The sequence below is a fragment of the Martes martes genome (genome assembly GCF_963455335.1).
Source record: "Martes martes genome assembly, chromosome: 9".
NCBI lineage: Eukaryota > Metazoa > Chordata > Mammalia > Carnivora > Mustelidae > Martes > Martes martes.
The window spans coordinates 109,708,885-109,728,546 of NC_137896.1; the positions used below are offsets into that span (position 1 = coordinate 109,708,885).

The 19,662-nt window shown below is 36.8% G+C and overlaps 1 protein-coding gene across 1 annotated transcript in view; it reads left to right on the forward strand.

Moving 5' to 3' along the window:
• Nucleotides 1-11: 11 nt before the first annotated feature.
• Nucleotides 12-19,662, forward strand: part of HEATR5B (HEAT repeat containing 5B) — a gene marked incomplete at its 5' end in the record, with an annotated part of 103,568 nt that continues 83,917 nt past the window's right edge. The window contains 10 exons of the mRNA XM_080813663.1: nt 12-228; nt 345-494; nt 1,134-1,261; nt 4,442-4,653; nt 7,431-7,539; nt 9,277-9,426; nt 12,640-12,811; nt 14,322-14,479; nt 15,448-15,697; nt 19,218-19,373. Coding sequence (XP_080669789.1) covers nt 12-228; nt 345-494; nt 1,134-1,261; nt 4,442-4,653; nt 7,431-7,539; nt 9,277-9,426; nt 12,640-12,811; nt 14,322-14,479; nt 15,448-15,697; nt 19,218-19,373 — 1,702 coding nt within the window. The remainder of the gene's footprint in view (nt 229-344; nt 495-1,133; nt 1,262-4,441; nt 4,654-7,430; nt 7,540-9,276; nt 9,427-12,639; nt 12,812-14,321; nt 14,480-15,447; nt 15,698-19,217; nt 19,374-19,662) is intronic.

Below are 19,662 nucleotides of genomic sequence, written 5' to 3' on the forward strand. Positions count from 1 at the left end.
GCCTTCCGCGCATGCGCTCTCCTTTCGTTTCCTGCCGGCCGGAGTGCGGGAGGCGGGGCATCCGGGTCGTTTGGCAGATGCTTCTCGCCCCGGAACTCAGCTGTTCAGCCCCTGCCAGAGTAGGAGGTGAGGACGCCCCCGTCTGCCGCCAAAGCATGCACGGTGACATGCACACAACCCCCTGCCCCCCGTTACGTTTTCAGAGGGCTGGAGAGGAAAATCGAGTTTGTAATGAACATTTTCCTTTCTCAGTCTCCGGGCTCGGTTCCGGGCCACCGTCACCTACGGTTGACAGCCCGAATGACCCTATTGAGGCCTGCGGCGGGCTCTTGCATTTCCCCTAGGCCCGGTACTGAGCTACGGTGGTCCTCCGAGTAGCCGGGTTAACGCAGACCTGCAGCACGCGCAGCATCTACGGGCTGCATTTCGCGCAGCGCCCGGGGTTGCCACTGTAGCTTCTGCGATGGGGATGTGGCTTCCCTCACCCCATCCCCGTAGGAAGGCTTTTGGAGACATCTAGTTTGACATCTTTATGCTGGGAGTTTTGACGTCCTCCTGGGCCAGGGGAGGGTAAGGGTGCTGTGCACCTAGCAGTGGGCTGGAAAAGAGGAGGATGGATTGTCAGGCCCAGCTGGCGTTTGATCTTGGTGCTGAAGTTTTACCATTTGTGGAATAAGTTAATGACATGTGTTTTGTTACGCATCTTTCTTCTGGAATAATGCCTTATTTGCCATATGTGTTTATGTATTTTATATTTTAAGTAATGTCTATGCCCAACGAGGGTCTTGAACCCACTACTCCAAGTTCAAGAGTCGCAGGCTCTACTGACTGAGCCAGCCAAGTGCCCTGCTATTTACAAAATTTATTTTAATTTTCCGTTTATTCCTTTGTTCATTCTTCCTCACCACGCATGACTTTCATTTATGTTTGTTTTTGTTTTATGCTGGTCCTTTAGAATTCGGTTCTTGGGTTTTATCTCAAAGAAATTATGTAAATTTCCCCCAAATGAAGTGAAAAACAAAGCCCTACTTTTCATTTTTTTAGTGGTTACATTCATTAAACTTGGCTTTTAACATTAAAAATATCCTTACAAGTATTTTTTAATTTGTTTAGGTGTGACTTTTAAACTTCAGTAATGGAGCTAGCCCACAGTTTATTGCTAAATGAAGAAGCTTTGGCTCAAATCACTGAGGCAAAGAGACCAGTTTTTATCTTTGAATGGTTGCGATTTCTTGATAAAGTCTTGGTTGCTGCCAACAAGGTATGGTATTGGTTTTTTTTTTTTTTCTTTTCCAGCTGGGTTTACATAACAAAGCGTATTATATGTTCATGATTTGTGATAAAACAAGCATTATGTTTTGGAAAGGTTGTGAGGTCACTTATGGAATTGAGAATGTAACACTGGAATAGGAGTTTTTGTCTGTCCTTTTACTGTTTTGTTGCAAAACCTGAATCTCATTTTAACCTTTGCCTAGTTCATGTCTCTGCCTGGACAACTGAATGGGACTGGAGAAAAATATAATGATATGACTGCCGTCATTTTATATTCATTTATCTCCAACTTCAAGTGGTCCTAAAGTGCCGCCTAGCAATCCCAGTATCTTCACTTATCTCTCTGAGGAATTATAATAGGTTTTTTTTCCCCTTTCTGTTTTCTTCTGCCTACCCAATCTGTTTTATCCTAGTTGCTTTTCCTTGTGTGTATGTTTTATTTTCTGTCTTTAATATTAGATACTTTCCTCAAATACCTGATGATGTTTGGCATCTGTTCAAATTTAAGAGTGAGTAGTAAGTTCCCTGGGCAGGATGAAGTGCATTAACTGTGCTTCACTGTAGCTAGTCCTGTTGTTTGAGGAATCCCTGACGTTGGTATTGTAGGTTTCTTGTAGCTACTCATTCCCTGGAATGGACATTTCTACTCTAGTGTCCTAGGGTGTCTCACCAGCTTCCTAGATTCTAGGAATTCGGGATGGCTAGGGACTTCAACGTCCAGTATGTAAACTTCCATTTAATCCCCCGTCTTCAGTGCAGTTTTCCCAGCTCACAGCTGTGCTGAGCTCCCTAAGTCGAGTGGAGGAGAGATGTACGAGAGTCTTACAGCATCTAGACTCTCAACCATTTCCTCTAGCTCTAGGCGCAACTTCACTCCCTCCTCCAAAAGTGCCTAGAGCTTTGAACAACAACAAAACAAACATGAGCTTTATGGGATTCTGTGATGTAAGTTGGGTCTCTTCTCAGCTTTCCCTATTAGAGATACCTGGCCTCTACATTTTCTGTTGATTATTTTACCTTTTTTTTTTTTTTGCTCTTGTAGATTTGGGCTTTTGGGGGGGGGTTGCCCTTTAGAATAGTTTTAGTAGTATTTCTGGAGAGACAAAGTTAATGCATGGACTCATTTACAGTCCCTATCTCAAAGTTTCTATTTTCTCCTAAACTCCTTCTAAGTGAGAATTTGTTGCCTACATTTCACTGAAATGATCTTGTCTAGTCATCAGTGATCTCAGATTCTTCCAACCAGTGGTCAGTGTTCTGTCCTAGCTGACCATCAGCAGCTTTTGATATAGTTGATCCTCTACCTTGAAACACTTACTCTATTTTTTGTTTTGTTGTGCAGTTGAAAAATACAAAAGTATTTTTAGGTATTTATTCCTTCAATGATATCATAATCTCATGATTTTTACTGCCATCTATACAATAATAACTCCCAGATACCCAACTACCTCTTTCTTAAACAGTGTCTCAAAATTAAGATATTCAAAGCCAAATTCTTGATTTCTCCATCCTAAACCTATCCCTTCCCTAGTGCTCATCTGCTCAGGAAATGACAATTTCTTTTTTCTTTTCTTTTTTTTTTTTAAGATTTTATTTATTTATTTGACAGACATCACAAGTAGGCAGAGAGGCAGGCAGAGAGAGAGGAGGAAGCAGGCTCCCTGCAGAGCAGAGAGGCTGATGTGGAGCTCGATCCCAGGACCCTGGGATCATGACCTGAGCCGAAGGCAGAGGCTTTAACCCACTGAGCCACCCAGGCGCCCCAGGAAATGACAATTTCTTCCTTCTAGTTGCTCAGGTCATAAACCTTAGAGTCATTCTTGACTTCTCTCTTCTTCTCAAACTTCACATCATACACATCAGCAAGTCCATTGGTTCTACCCACCAAATATGTCCAGAATTCAATTATTGGTCATCATTGCCATTGTTCCCATCTTCATCTCTCATGTGGGTAGCTTCCTAAGTGCTTGCCACGTTCCAACCATATACCTTGTAGAGTATTCTTTGCTCAGTATTCAGAATGTGCCTGTTAAAACGTTCTGATCGCATTCCTCTTGTGCTTCAAGTGCCTGCTTAGAATGAAATAGAAAATTCTTACAGTGGTGTGTAAGGCGCTATACAAGGTAGACCCTTCCAACTTCATCTAGATCCATTACTTTCTCTCTCTGACACTGCTCCAGCCAAACTGGCTGTCTTGCTGTCCTCAACTAAGCAAGCTTCCACCTCAAGGCCTTTGCCCTTGTTCCCTTTGCTTGGAATGTTTTTCTCGCAGATGTCTGCTTAGCTCACATGTTCCCTTCTTTTCAGGGAGGGCTTTTCTTACAAATCTGTACAAAACAGACCTTACACTATTCATTTGTTTATTTGGTAAACTCTGTCTTTCCCCACTAGACTATAAGTTCACAAGGGCAGAGCATCCCAGTGCCTAGAATAGTGCATAGCATCTAATAAGTGCACAACTGGCATTTCTTGAATGAATGAGTGAACTCTCAGTATTGATTATGGTATATCTGAATTTTTCTTTTTATGCTATCTACGACTCTTAAAGTTTCTTTCAGTTTCCTTCAGTGACCTATAATTTATGAACTACTGACTTTGCTTTTACAGGGCAGCGTTGCTAGGTTCTAAGACTTCAGTTGTCCACATGCCCAATATTTTACATCCTTTGACTGTTGGTTTCTTAGTAAGTTAGTGTGGAAACTTTTTGGATCTAGAGTAGTCACTTTAATTGGTAGCTACCTTTTTGGCATTAGAGGGGAATGAAAGATAATATTTAATCTAGGAAAGAATGGTTCATTTCTTTTTTTTTTTTAAGATTTTATTTATTTATTTGTCAGAGAGAGATAGCAAAAGCAAGCAGAGTGGCAGGCAGAGGCAGAGGGAGAAGCAGGCTCCTTGCCGAGCAAGGAGCCCGATGCGGGACTTGGTCCCAGGACCCTTGGATCATGACATGAGGCGAAGGCAGACGCTTAACAGACTGAGCCACCCAGGCATCCCACGAATGGTTCATTTCTTACCAAAGTTTTCCTTATCTTGAAAATTTTCATTTATGGTTTTATGCCTAATGCAATCTAGATTTTAACTGTTCAGTATTTTTTATTTTGATTAAAAGGTAACAAAGGCATATATAAGAAAAAAAACTGATAATGTTCTTTATGTTTTATAACAGACTGATGTAAAAGAAAAACAGAAAAAACTTGTTGAACAATTAACTGGATTAATAAGTAGTTCGCCTGGACCACCTACACGAAAACTGTTAGCTAAAAATCTTGCAGCTCTTTATAGCATTGGGGATACTTTTACGGTTTTTCAAACACTTGATAAATGTAATGACATCATCAGAAATAAAGATGACACTGCAGCCTACTTACCAACAAAACTGTAAGTACTTACTGTGACGTTTTGGTTTATTTTTTAGAGTAACTTATCTTAATAAGGGACCACTGACCATAAAGACGCCCAGGTCAGTGGAACCTGCGGTGTGTTGCTTGACAATGAAAGCTCTAAATAGGTCTGGGGAAGGGGTTCTTTTTCAAGCTGTTTCGTCACACCTGGGACTTTTAGAAACGACAGAGAATTGGTATGATGTCAGCAATTTGCACAGAGGTCTTTTAGTAAATTTGGATGGAGAGAATATTCTTGGCTGGGATAGAAAGAAAAGTAAAGAGTTTCTAGGTGATGGGATTGAGGCAGGATTCGGCAAACTAGCCCGTAGGCCAAATTCAGGCTGCAGCTTATTTGGTAAATAAAGTTTAATTGGAATACAGACATGCCCATTCATTTAGGTGGTAGCTGCTATCATGCTCTAGTGGCAGAATTGAGTAGCTGAGACAGAGACCATTTTGCTTGCAAGTTTACTGACCTTTAGATTAAGGCCTTACCCTACTCCTGGCTCATACTTGTGGCTTGGGTCATGGATAGACAATGGATAGACATTTCCAGAGCAAGCCTTAAGGTTAATGGCTATCGGGTGCATCCTATGAGAGGGTCAAATAAGAAAACCAGCAGTTGTAGTACAGTGAGGAGTATTGTCAAGGGGAAAATAACTCATCTATGGCCTAAGGGGAGAGCAGTGTCAAAGAAGTATCAGCCGAAGATCAACAACAGGGAACGACACATGGTGGTTAGTCAAGTGAGTGGTTAAGATGGGAAGATGGATGTGATAGGCCAGGGATTGACAAACTTTATGAAAAAGAGCCAGGTAGTAACCGTTTTCAGCTTTATGGACTATCCATCTCTGTCACAACTGCTCACCTCTGCCATAGACTGTGTGTAAATAAAATAGCTGTGTTCCAGTGAAACTTTATTTACAACAACAGGTGGCAGGCTGGATGATGGGCCAGATTCGGCCTATAGGCTGTAGTTGGCCAACCTGTTTTCTAGGTGAAGGAAACTTCTCATTGGGAGCAAAAGTAGGTTCTTTATACTTTATTTACAGTGCTTTTCAGAAAGATGCAAAATAGAGGAGGAAACAAGTCATGAGGGGAACATGAGAAGTTCAATTCTGGGTGCACTGATTTGCAGTAGAGGAGGGAACATCCAAGGGACAGTGTGTAATAGGTAGTTTGAAGTTGTGGTCCAGATTTCAGAGCTCTGAATTGAGAATGTAGTTTCGGCAAGTGGAGTGGAGATTAGGAACCCTTTGGTATAGACAAAATTACCTAGGAAGAGTTACTTTTTGGGACAAGAGGATGGCCAAGGACACATCTCTAGAATGCCATGCAGGGGGCCTGGACCAGTATAATAGCTTACAGAGGAAACAGAGATTATTCTGAACGTGGACACTGAGTTTTAGGTCTGTTCTCAACTGTACAGGTATGTTGTGGTTAGATTTTGTGTTGTTTTGAATAGATGTAGATCTTAGAAGTTTTAGAAGAGGTTAGAGAGTCCTAGTGTTTTCCAGTTTATTTTGGAATTTGATGCTATGTTAATACTTTGATGGTTTAGTTCTCCACCACTTAGCAAATCCACACATCACTTTCTAGTTCTGCTTAAGTAGAATTTACTATATATTCCTTATTATTCATATGTATTTCCAGTGGATTCATGGGTTTTGTTTAGGAATTCCCTAAATATTCTGGCATATGACCTCAGTCCTTTTTAGTTTTGTTAGCAGCCTGGAGAGTATTGAAAGAAGCATAGGATTTAGAATCAACCCGGTGAAGGTTTCCCTGATTCTACTATTTATTACATATGTGATAGTGAGGTGAATGTACTTAATATCTCTGCCTCAGAGTAACTTGCTCGGGATACATAGCTATTATTAGGTGGCAGGTTCTAGGACTTAGTCACAGATCTGCCAGACTTCTAGGATGACACTCTTCACTCCTGTCCTGTACTCTGCCTGTACACTAAACTCACAACTACTCACTTCTCTGCTATTCATAGAACTGATGATGGAGTGGTTTCTTCTGTCCTGAAGAGATGGGCTTTTGTTACATTTCTTCTTCTGTGTAGCCAAATGTTCCATGAAAGCCATAAAAATAAATTTTAAGAGTAATTTTTACTATTATTTTATATTAAAAGGCAGGAACTGTGTGCAATAAAAAAATGTGTAAGATAGATTCCCTGTTTCCAGATTTTACATTTCCACTGGTAGGACAAGATATAACATTACTTATATTTATTTTTATTTATTTTTTAAGTAGGCTCTATGCCCAGCATTGGGGCTTGATCTCATGACCCTGAGGGAATCAAGAGTCACATGCTCTACAGACTGAGCCAGCCAGGCCCCCCAAGATATACACATTTAAACAGTCAAGTTAGAACACAGTAAATAGATTAATTTTTATCAAAATGAGTGGTTAACTTTAAACTTTATATATAATGAGAGAAGAGGAGGAATCATTGTAGATTGGCATAATTTAGGAAGTCTTCGTGAAAGGAATACTTGGGTTTCTTTCCAAAGGAGGGGTATGATTTAATATGTGAATATATATTTATTCTCTTATATTCCTAACAAGAATACAGTTTGGTTAACCATAGTTGTTGCAATTATAAAGAATAGATAAACAAGGTGTTTTTGAAAGTTGAGAATTAAGGATTTGTAGCTGAAAGCATCCAGCACCAATACAAATTGATTTCTGAAAATTAGAAAGGTATCGTGAAATTGTATTGTTAATCTGAACAATGACCAGTGCAAACATCACTTCTTATAGGGCTGCCGTGGCTTGTGTTGGAGCATTTTATGAAAAAATGGGGAGAATGTTAGGAAGTGCTTTTCCAGAGACAGTGAATAATCTTCTGAAATCTCTAAAAAGTGCAGAGGTAGGTTTTACAACAAATATTATTTAAATGTTTTGCTTGTGGCAGGAGTTAGATGTCAGTAAAAATATATGTTTGCATTTTTTTTTTCTGTCACTGTGGTACTCATACTGCTTAGCAAGAAGGTAATTTAAGATTATTACTTGCACAGAGTGGCTGGGTTATGGACATTGGAGAGGGTATGTGCTGTGGTGAGTGCTGTGAATTGTGTAAGACTGATGATTCACAGACCTGTACCCGTGAAGCAAATAATACATTATATGTTAATAAAAACAAGATTATTACTTGCAAAAGAGATTACTTGTCCTTTCTTTAATGTATATTACCGTATATTTCAGTGAGAAGGGGAAGAATGCTTTTCCTTGGCAAAAATAGGTTTACCTATTATTTCTTATTTAGCCCTATGGATATTTTTGCACTGCCGTTTTATTTTTGTGCCATAGCTAATGTATTAGTTTCCTAGAGTTGCCTAGGCAATAAATGACCACAGTGACTTAAAACAACAGAAATTTGTTTTCTCACAATTCTTGAAGATAAAATCCCAAATCAGGGTGTTGGTAGGGCCATGCTTCTGAAGATTCTTGGGAAGAATCCTTCCCGGCTTTCTTCACTGCTGGTGGTTGCTGGCAATCCTTGGCGTTCCTTAGTATTCCTTGATTTCTAGATGCACTTCTAATTTCTGCCTCTGTTGTTACACAGTGTTTTTCCTGTGCATCTGTATTCTGCCTCCAAATTCTTCTCATCTTATAAGGATACCAGTGATTGGATTAGGGCCCACCTGAATCGAGTATGACCTTGTCCTTATTTAATTTCTTATTTCCAAATAAAGTCATGTTCACAGGTAATGGGGCTTAAGACTTGAACGAATTGTCTTGGAGGACACTGTTCAATCCACAGCAGCTAATACTGAGTAAAAATAGTTTTATTTTGTCACGTCAATTTGGTGTTACTTTTGAAGGTTCCTTATCAACTTGGTGTTACTAAAACTAGACTAAGCCCTGGACTCTCACAGTCCAATTCCTCCATCTCAGAAGGCTGAAAATTTCTTGGACAGCATTTCTTCTGGGTACTACTTGCCTATTCATTTATTATAAAACAATGATTGAGGACATATTGTCAGGTAGTAAGCATATAAAGATGAACAAGACATGGTCCCTGGCCTCTTAAAAGCTTGCAGTCTTGTGGAAGAGATCTGTGTTTGAATGAGTGTACTCCAAGAAATATGAACCAAGTATTGTAAGAGTATGAAAACAAGTTTGAAATAGTTATAAAAGATGAACGCTTACTATATCTCTGTAACAGGTTTTTTAAATGTGTTGGATGGGTCTTCTTTTAGATGGTTTATATTACTACTTAACTACTTTTGGCTTACCCATTTGCATTTTGAAAGTTTGGACCCTTGAGATGTGATATTGAAGTCTTTGAAATTGTTTCCGTGTTCTCATTAAGTTGTACTTCATGTTGTGGGAATATTAGAATATGTTTTCTTGTGGTAACCATATTTCTCAGCAAGATATTATTTAATTGAAGTTAGTAATTATTCTTACCTTTCAGGTACTTTCTAGGCTACTTTATTTTATTTTACTTTATTTTGTTTTTCATTACTTACTGTTTACAGTGTAAAGGTAAGACTACAAAACCATGAAGCCCAGAAAACTTTTGTGTTTTGGTATGTTCTTGTTTAAACATGGAACTTGTTTTACAACATAGTTTTTAGTTTTGATTTATGTTCATGTCTAGTCTCAAGGGCGAAGTGAAATCTTAATGAGCCTACAGAAAGTTCTGAATGGACTGGGAGGTGCAGCAGCTTCCTCTCATCGTGATATTTACAAGAATGCCAGGTCCCTCTTGACTGACAGGTCGATGGCTGTTCGATGTGCAGTTGCAAAGGTTAGTACTTGTCTGATTTATAAAGCTATTCCTTTTCTGACTTCCTCTTAAACAATGACTTTTAAAGTTTTAAAATATGATAGCATACTTTTTGTTCCCATGGATTTTTTTCAATTTGTACAATTATATACAAATGGAATCATGTGGTATGGACCCTCTTTCTTTGGTCTGGTTTCTTTTACTCAGCATATTAACCTTGAGATTCATCTATATTGTTATAGTGTCGTTTGTTCATTTCTTTTCATTGCTGAGTAGTAGTATGTCATTGTGTGGGTGTACCACAATTAGTTTGTTCCTTCACCTGTTAAGGACATTTGAATTGCTTCCAGCTTAGGCTATTAGGAAAAAAGCTATGAACATCTGTATACAAGTTTTTGTGTGAACATATGTATTATTCTACCTGGGTAAAACCCAGGAATGGAATAACTGGATTGTATGATAGATTCATTGTTTAACTTTTTTAAAAAATTGCCAAACTATTTTCCAAAGTACTTGTATCACTTTACATTTCCACCAGCAACGTATGAGGTTTCTAATTCCTCCACATCCTCATTTGGTATTGTCCGTCTTACTCATTTTGGCCATTCTCATAGATATGTACCCATATCTCATTGTGTGTTTAGTTTATATTTCCCTAATGACCAATGATGAGCATATTTTCACATGCTTATTGCCATCCATATCTTCTTAATGAAAAATCTATTCAGATCTTTTGCCTTTTGTTTTATTGAGTTGTTTGTTTTCTTATTACTGAGTTTTGATAGTACTATATAGAGTTTTTATGTATCTCTTTATCAGATAGACGATTTGCAAATACTTTTTCTCCACTGTGGCCTGTCTTTTCATTCCCCAAATAGTGCCTTTCTAAGGGAAAAAAGGGGAAGTTTTGAATTTTGTCAAAATCCAATTATCAATTTTTTTATATGGACTGTGCTGCTCGTATTGTATCTAAGAAAATTTTCCCTAACTGAAGGTTTCTCTTATGTTTCCTTCTGGAAGTTTCATAGTTTTATACTGAGATATATGATCCATTTTGAGTTAATTTTTAAATATGGTACAAGGTATGAATTAAAGTTCTTTTTTTTTTTTTTTGCACATGTATATTCACTTGTTCTAGTACCACAATGGAAACACTATCTTTTCTTCACATAAATTGCTTTTGCACTTTTGTTGAAAGTTGGTTGTCCATATGTCTATGGGTCTATATTTGGACTCTATTATGTGCCATGTCCATAACATTTGATGTCTATAACACTGTTTTAATTACTGTACCTTCATAATAAGTCTTGAAACCATGTAGTGTTAACTCTCTAACTTTGTTCCTTTTCAAAATAATATATTCTAGGCTCTTTGCATTTCCATATGAATTTTAGAATTAACTTAAAAATTTCTAGAAAAGTAGCATGCTGGGATTCTGATTCATGCTGGTATTTTACAATGAATCAGTAGATCAATTTGGGAAGAGTTGATATCTTAACAATACTAAATCTTCTAATCTTTAAACATGTTCTATCTTGCCATTTATTTAGGTTTTCTTTGTTTTCTCTTAGCAACATTTTGTGGTTTCGATTTATAGGTCTTAGACATCTTTTGTCAGATTTATTCCTAAGTATTTAATATTTTTCAATGCTATATTAAATGGTATTGATTTTTAAGATTTTAATTTCTAATTGTTCATTGCTAACATAGAAATCTGATTGATTTTTGTATGTTGATGTTGCATATGCTGATGTTGTTAAATGGCTTACAAGTTCTGTCAGCTCTTTTAATAGATTCTATCAGATATTCTACATAAACAATCGTGTTGTCTAAGAATAAAGTCAGTTTTACTTCTTTTCCAATATGGATACCTTTTGCCATGGCTAAATCCTTCAATACAATGTTGAATTAAAAACATGAGAGCAAATATCCTTGTCTTACTCCAGATCCTTAAGGAGAAAACATTCAGTTCTTTGCCATTTAGTGTTAAGTATTGGTTTTTCTTGATGATTTTTATCAAGTTGAGGAAGCGCCTTTGTATTCCTAGGTTGCTAAGAGGTTTTATCAGGAATGGATATTGGATTTTGTTAATAGTCTTTTGTTTTAATATTTGATTTCTTATGTTGTTTTTGTTGTTTTCTAGTTAAACTTCTTATTTTAAGATAATTGTAGATTTGCATGCAATTATGAGAAATAATATAGAGATGTCTTTATAAACTTTTACCCAGTTCCTCCCAAAGGTAATATCTTGCAAAAGTATAATACAATATTACAACTAGTATAATAGTGTTGATATTGCCATAGTCCATTGATCTTGTTTAGTTTTCCCCCATTTTGTGTACAAACTCAATTTTAAGATTTATTTATTTATTTGAGAGAGAGAACACTCACATGAGTGAGTGTATAGGGTAGGGGTAGAGGGAGAAAATCTCAGGCAGACTCCCTGCTGAGTGAGGAGCTGTTCATGGGGGCTGCATCCCAGGACCTCCCCTTCCAAGGTCATGACCTGAGGCTAAACCAAGAGTTGGATGCTTAACCAACGGAACCACCTAGGTGTCCCTACAAATTCAATTTTAAAAATGATTGCTGGGCTATTTAGGTTATCTTTCTTCTTTAGTGAGTTGTCTGTTTCATTTTTCAAATTTATTGGCATAAAGTTGTTTATGATATTCTCTTTGTTCTTTTAATATAGAATCTGTAGTAATGTGACCTCTCTCATTCCTAATTTTGGTAATTGGTATCTTTTTCCTTTATCTGTCTGGCTAGAGATTTATCATATTTATTGGTCATCTCAAAGAAGCAGCTTTGGGTTTTATTTCTATTCTTCCTCAGTTCTCTATTTCAGCTCTATTACCTTTATTATTCTCTTTTCTCCCCTGATTACTTTGTGCTAAATTTGCTCTACATCATCAGTTTCGTAAGGTAAAAGCTGAGGTTACTGATTTGAGACCTTTCTTCTTTCTAATACAGGAGTTGAGTGTTAAGTGTCTTCTCCTAAGTACTGAAAACTCTCTAGAGGCTGTAAGCTGGGACAATTATAGAGTTAAGTTTGTTTTCCATCTCTTAAGGATTGCTATCCTTCATTGCCTGATGTCCAGTGTCTTGAAAACTATTGTTTCATGTATTTTAATTTTTTGGTTATTTCAGGAAGCAGAGTAAATCTGATTCTTGTTATTATATCTCTGGAAGTGGAAGTTCCAGGATGTATTTATTTATTTATTTTTTAAATTTCAGTGTCTGCTAGAACTACAGAATGAAGCTGTGTTCATGTGGACTGCTGAATTAGAAAATATTGCCACTCACTGCTTTAAGGCTTTGGAAAATTCAAATTATGGGGTTCGAGTGGCAGTGTCTAAACTCTTAGGAACAGTCATGGCTACAGCGTTGATGCCAAAACAAGCAACAGGTATCATTTACCAATCCCTGATGTAGTCTGTAACAGGTATTTGAAGGTATATGAAATCTATCTAAATAAGCTATTTGTTATAGGTAAGTCACTTGAAAGATTTAAACTGTTAAGTGTCTTTGTCTACCTTTTCAGGGAATGGAACTACCCAAATGGCATTTTCCTTGATATAGACAAGACATTTTTTAAAATTAAATTAATTTTTTTTTCAGTGTTCCAAAATTCATTGTTTATGCATCACACCCAGTGCTCCATGCAATATAAGACTTTTTTTATGGTTATAATGTACAAGATAATATATATCAAGTATACTGAATATATAAGCAAGCTAGATTTATATAATGGTTTTCTATAATCTTCAAGGGACTGGAATCTGGCACTTCATATGACTTTCAATCTCTGATGAGTAGATCCCTTTTATAGTACAGTATTATTTTTCTTTTCTTTTTGGCCATTACTGTAAGCAGAATCAGAGACATTTGTCATGTGACTTCTGCTGTGTCTCATAGTTCCATAGAGAAGCCTCAGTGAGGGTTGTAAGTGGACCGTGAGGGAGCCCAGCCACATCTGCTACTGTCCCCACCCCTACTCTAGCTCTGTGTAGCAGGAGAATCAGATGTAATAGATTCAAGTCCTAGCTCTTACGTTAATTAGCTGTGAAGCCCTTTAAGCTTTAGTCTCTTTATCTTTAATGATAATTATTTCAATCTGTGCAATTAGATGATGATGATGACAGGTAACATTTATTAAGTGCTATGTGCCAGGCACTGAATTCAGCATATAACTGAGCTGTTTTATTTAATCCTCACAAAAGCCCTATGAATTATGAATACTATTACTACTCCCACTTTATAAACAAGGAAATTGAGGCTTAAGAGATTGTGTAATTTGTGTTCTCTTAAGTGTTCTATAAGCATCAGAGCTGAAATTCAAACCCAGGCAGCCAAATTCCGATCTTTACATACTTAATCATGAGCTTGATACCTCTTCTATAGACTTCTTGTGAGGATTATGTTTGCAGCTGTATGTGAAAGACTTTATAAAACATTTCCTGTACAAGGGAATGGCATTTCAGCTTCAGTCTAGTGACATTTTAATCTGTTGCTAACTGTTGTCTAGAAAGCGTGAACTTGACAGAGTTTCTTTGCATCTACTCTGTTGAGAATGAGGTCTGTGAGTCACTTAGCAGTATCTGCTATGGATGTGCTTTGTCCTTGTTGTGTTACATAGGTCAAGGTTAACATTATTAGATTATGTTTGGCATAGATTTAATGAATTGATTTTAATTTTTAGCTCCTTCCATTTTTCCTAATATTTTTTGCTTCAAAATTGAATTTATTTTTACAAGTGCATTATAAATTTAAAGACTATAAGAAAATGAAAGGACCCTATCTTTGTAGTAGTTTAAGGATCCTTAGAAATAATTACTTGAATTTTAAGCTAGATTTATTAGAAAATGTTATCTAGTAGCAGTATATATTGCTTATGAATTTACTTTTCTTCCTGAAAGTAATGCGCCAGAACGTGAAGCGAGCGACATTTGATGAAGTCTTAGAACTCATGGCCACAGGATTTCTACGTGGAGGGTCAGGTTTTTTAAAGAGTGGTGGAGAGATGTTAAAAGTCGGAGGGTCTGTTAATCGTGAAGTAAGAGTTGGAGTTACACAGGTTTGTAATGCATACTTATGAAAGAATTCTGTTCACATTGCTGGTGAAATCTCATGGAAGACTCTTAGTACACACAGATTTTTAATATTGTCTGGTGTTTTTCCAAAGTGTTTATTTTACCAAGTGAATGAATTACATTCAAATTCCAAATTACACACTTATATGGAAAGATAGAATCTTAATGATGTGTAAATAAGCCTGTGTCTGCTATATTTATGTAAGTATCCAACAACATTTTCCCAAATTTTACTTGGCAGAAAATCAGATGTAAAATAATTCAGTTTAAATTCAGTATTTAAATTCAGTATTCAAATAGCTTGAGAAATTTAGAATTTACTGTTCTCCAGTGACCCTGTAGCTAACCCTATTCGTTAATATTTCAATTGGACTTATCATTAATGAGTAATCACCAATATAATTATGAAACTAATCCTGACTTGGAGTTAAAATTACAAAGTGATAATTAAGCAACTAAGGTGTTATGGTTAATGATCTAAGAATAATTAAAGCATAAAAAGATAAAATGTTTCTTTGTGATCTTAGGCAAAATCACTCCAACTGTACATTGTTCCTGAAAACAAGTGTAAAATAGAAGTAAACGATTTTTATCTTACAGTCACAAGCAGGGGTTTCTAGTCCTAGGTCAGTGTTTATTTAAGATATGAGAGTTTTCTTATTCCTATAACCTGTTATCTTCCTCTCCATCAGGATAAATTGAGCTCTTTCCCTCCCTCCCCACCATCTTTTTGCATTCTTCAGGAAGCTGCTAAGAACGGTTTTTAGCCAAAAAATACTTCTACCAGTAATTCCTATTCTAGAAGTACTAAAAAGGTCTCGAGTATTAAATTATCTCAGTTTTAATCTCAAATGTAATTTATTTTGGATGCTATGTTCATTTATTTCTGTAGTTTTATCTGTAATCTCAATTCTTTTATATAATTTATCTGAAATTATATCTTTATTTATAGGCGTACGTTGTTTTTGTAACTACATTGGGTGGTCAGTGGTTGGAGCGTAGCTTTGCTACATTCTTGTCCCACGTACTTGATCTGGTGTCCCATCCTCGGGCAACGCAAACACACGTAGAAGCTGTGTACTCAAGGCGATGTGTCTCCTTTATCCTAAGAGCTACTGTGGGCAGTCTGCTAGGTGAAAAAGCCCAGATTGCAGCTGCCAAAGAAATATGCCAAGCTATTGGAAAACAAATGAAAGCAGTAGGTAAGAATTGATGTGTGTTGTTGATTTCCTTAGTCATTTAGCTTTATATTATTATTCTTAATAAATACTAATGGATCTGATTATTAGTTCATGGCATTTTCTGGACTGCATTTTACTAGTCACTTTTATTGAGTACGCTTATTTGCTATTAAAGCAGCATCATTACAGTGAAATAGAATTTTTAAAGATTTGGGTAGCATGTTTGAAAGTTTAGGAATTCTGTTTCATTTCTAGTATCTGTACTGATGTTCTAGCTCTCCTGGTATGCAATAGCATATTGCTTTCCTATCTTTAAGGAACAACCTATTGTAATTTTTCTGCTTGGGCCTTTTGTTTTATAAACATGTGTTTGTTTGTTTCCTTTCATTAATAGACTTAATAAGAAGACTTAGACAGGAACAATTGCAGGTGGTTATTAGCCCACTAGAGGATATCCTGTGAAACCTCAATTAATTCATAATTAAAAGAAATATCCATTTTATAAATTTTTCAGTTTAACAAGTAGTTACTGAGCATCTGAGATTGCAAAGCAGTAATTCAGGGTTTGAATAACAAGTGAAATAAACGTTCCTGCTTTCATGGAGCTTGCAATCCAATGAGGGAACTGAACAAGGTAAAATATACATTCCATAGGACAGTTCAGTTTTCTTAACCATTGTAATCAGGCAAATTATATTGCCTAATAGGGGTCTTTAGAAATAAGAATTTAATGGGATGCCTGAGTGGCTCAGTCGATTAGGCATCCTACTCTTGACTATGATCCAGATCATAATCTCAGGATTGTGGGATTGAGCCCCACATTGGGCTGCACACTCAGCAGGAGGTCTCTGCCTTTCTCCCATTTGCTCTCTCTTTCCGTCTCTCAAATAAATAAATAAGTCTTTTTAAAAAAAGAAGAATTTAATGAATAAAGCATAATCTGTCATTTATTTTTAAAGAATATATATTAAATATTTTATAAAATTAGTAGAAGTAAATTCACAAATGGAATTTTCCTTGTTTATAATAGCTTATAGACTATGCTAAAGCATACCATTTTTATTTTTTATTTTATTTTATTTTTAAAAAATTTTTATTTAAATTTTAGTTAACATACAGTGCAGCATTGGTTTCAAGAGTAGAATTCAATGATTCATCACTTACCTACAACACCTAGTGCTCATCACAAGTGCCCTCCTTAATACCCATCACCTCTCTAGCCCATCTCCCATCCACCATCCCCCATCACCCCTCAGTTTGTTCTGTATCATTAGAAGTCTCTAATGATTTGTTTCCCTCTCTCCTTTTTCCCTTTCTCCTTCCCATATGTCTCTGTGGCTTTTTTTCTTAAATTCCACATGTGAGTGAGGTCATATGGTATTTGTCTTTCTCTGACTGACTTATTACATTTAGCATAATACACTCTAGATCCATCCTTGTCAAGCAAACCATTTTTGTTTTTTTATTTTTTAAAGATTTTTTATTTGTTTATTTGAGAGAGAGAGAGAATGCACATGCGGGAGGAAGAATAGAGGGAGAAAGATAAGCAGACTCTGGTGTGAGTGCCGAGCCCATTGCCTGAGATTTTGACCTGAGCCAAATTCAAGAGTTGGCTGCCTCACCAACTGAGCCACCCAGGTGCCCCAAGCCAAACATTTTTAAATGCATAGGGCTAACTGAAAGTTAAGAATTGTGAATTAAAGGGTGTTTAAGTTAATGAGGTACCATTCTTTAGTTATATTAAAATAGTAATCTCTCCTAGGTTCACAACTTGAAAAATATTTGTACAATGATGTGTTGAAGAAATGTTGAAGTGCCAGAGACACTGTGCCAGACTGTGGGAATAAAATAGTGAACCAGGGGGTGCCTGGGTGGCTCAGTGGGTTAAAGCCTCTGCCTTCGGCTCAGGTCATGATCCCAGGGTCCTGGGATCGAGCCCTGCATCGGGCTCTCTGCTCAGCAGGGAACCTGCTTCCTCCTCTCTGCCTGCTTCTCCGCCTACTTGTGATCTCTGTCTGTCAAATAAATAAATAAAATCTTTAAAAAAAAATAGTGAACCAGGTATAGATAATACCTGGTCAAGGAGCTGTGGTTTAGCAATCAAAAGATGGAGTTCATGCAGTTCCAAGTCCAGAAATAGCTAAAAATAAAGAGGTCCATAATGAAAATTACAATCTGTAATATATTAATCTATTCTACTCTCTTATCATGTATTATATATTTTTAAATTTAAATTCAATTAACATATAGTATATTATTAGTTTCAGAGGTAATGTTTAGTGATTCATCAGTCATAAATAACATCGAGTGCTCATTACATCAAGTGCCCTCCTTAATGCCCATCATCCAGTTACCTAATCCTCCCACCCAACCCACCCCCCAGCAACCCTTCATTTGTTCCCTATAGTTAAGAGTCTCAGGGCACCTGGGTGGCTCAGTCGGTTAAGTGGCTTCCTTCGAGTCCTGGGATCCAGCCTCACATCGGCTCCCTGCTCAGCAGGAAGCCTGTTTCTCCCTTTCCCACTCCTCCTACTTGTTCCCTTTCTCACTGTCCCTCTCTCTGTCAAATAAATAAAATCTTAAAAAAAAAAAAAAGAGTATCTTATGGTTTGTCCCCCTCTTTGATTTCATCATATAGTCTATTAATACACAATGAATGCAAAAAAAGGTAAGGAAGTTTTACTATATTATAAAGGTTATTAATCTTAGGTCATAGATTAGCCATTTGATTTTTTAAAAATCTTAAAAGCAGAATTAAATATCCATCTGGGATTTATGGGCCAGAATATATTCTCAATTAGTAACTTGACAAGGACTCTTTAGTTGTCTCATGTTAAATACATTTCTGTTCCATTGAAAGGTCAGGGAAGGGGGCAGCAAAGCTAACAGGAACTTTGAGAAACATCTCAGTAAGAAATTCTAAAGCTAGTTTCCTTTTAGATCTGCTTTCTGGTCAGTAATTCAGCAGTGTTGCTATGAATATATTGCAGCTCTTGAGGTTGCAACAATAATAATGAAGTAACAATAATGGCTGCTGACATTGATACATGTGTATTGTGGGCAGCATTGCGCTCTATTCTTTATGTGAATTGACTTTTTAATCACCACAGTACTCTTTGAGATAGTCCCTTAACCCCCTGAGTGGATGGAGAAATTGAGACTCATGGGGTGGCTTGCCCAGTGTCACGTGGCTGACGTGACTGGTGGAGTTGGGATTGGAACCCAGGTGCCTTTCTGGGGAGCCAGTGCTTTTGTACACTGTGGTTTGCTGCTGCTTGCTGAAGTTAGGTGTATTCCTGGAAGCAGGCAAAATCCCTCAGTGTGTATTTCAGTACTTTCATTTTGTCATTGGACAGTGTTTTAAGTCACTTCAGTGTTTAGTTACACAGATGTTCTGCTAAGAAGTAATTACAGTCAGAGTTTTTAACACCCAGGCATCAACTGGTGGAAATACTGGTATAAAAATGTCAGCTGTATAAATCAAAAAAATTATGTCACAATTTAATTCACCCACATCAAACACATGATTATGTGTTTCCAGAAGCAGTAGTGAATGATACTAGTGGTGAAAATAAATCTGGAGCAGCAGACATTGCAGCAAGCCAGCATGTGATGGTGTGTGCCCTCCAAGAACTCGGGAGCCTGGTGCAGAGCCTGAATGCTACCGCATCCCCTCTTATTCAGGAAGCATCTATAGGTATGATAATTCACTTACTTGCTGGAATTCTCTTTACCGTTTCAAAAAAAAGTCCTAAAAGTGTGATTGATATTTAACTCCTGATTAGTTGCTTGCCATTATAATTAGTAACTACTAATTATAGTATTATAATTATAATATTAGCATTATAATTATATAATACTAATTATATTAGTAACTATATTATAATTAGAAAACTACTATAATTAGTAGTTTTCAGATCACTTGTTAAAAGCTGGGTTTTATATAAGATTCACTGGGTTTGTGAATATTGACTTAATAATGAAAT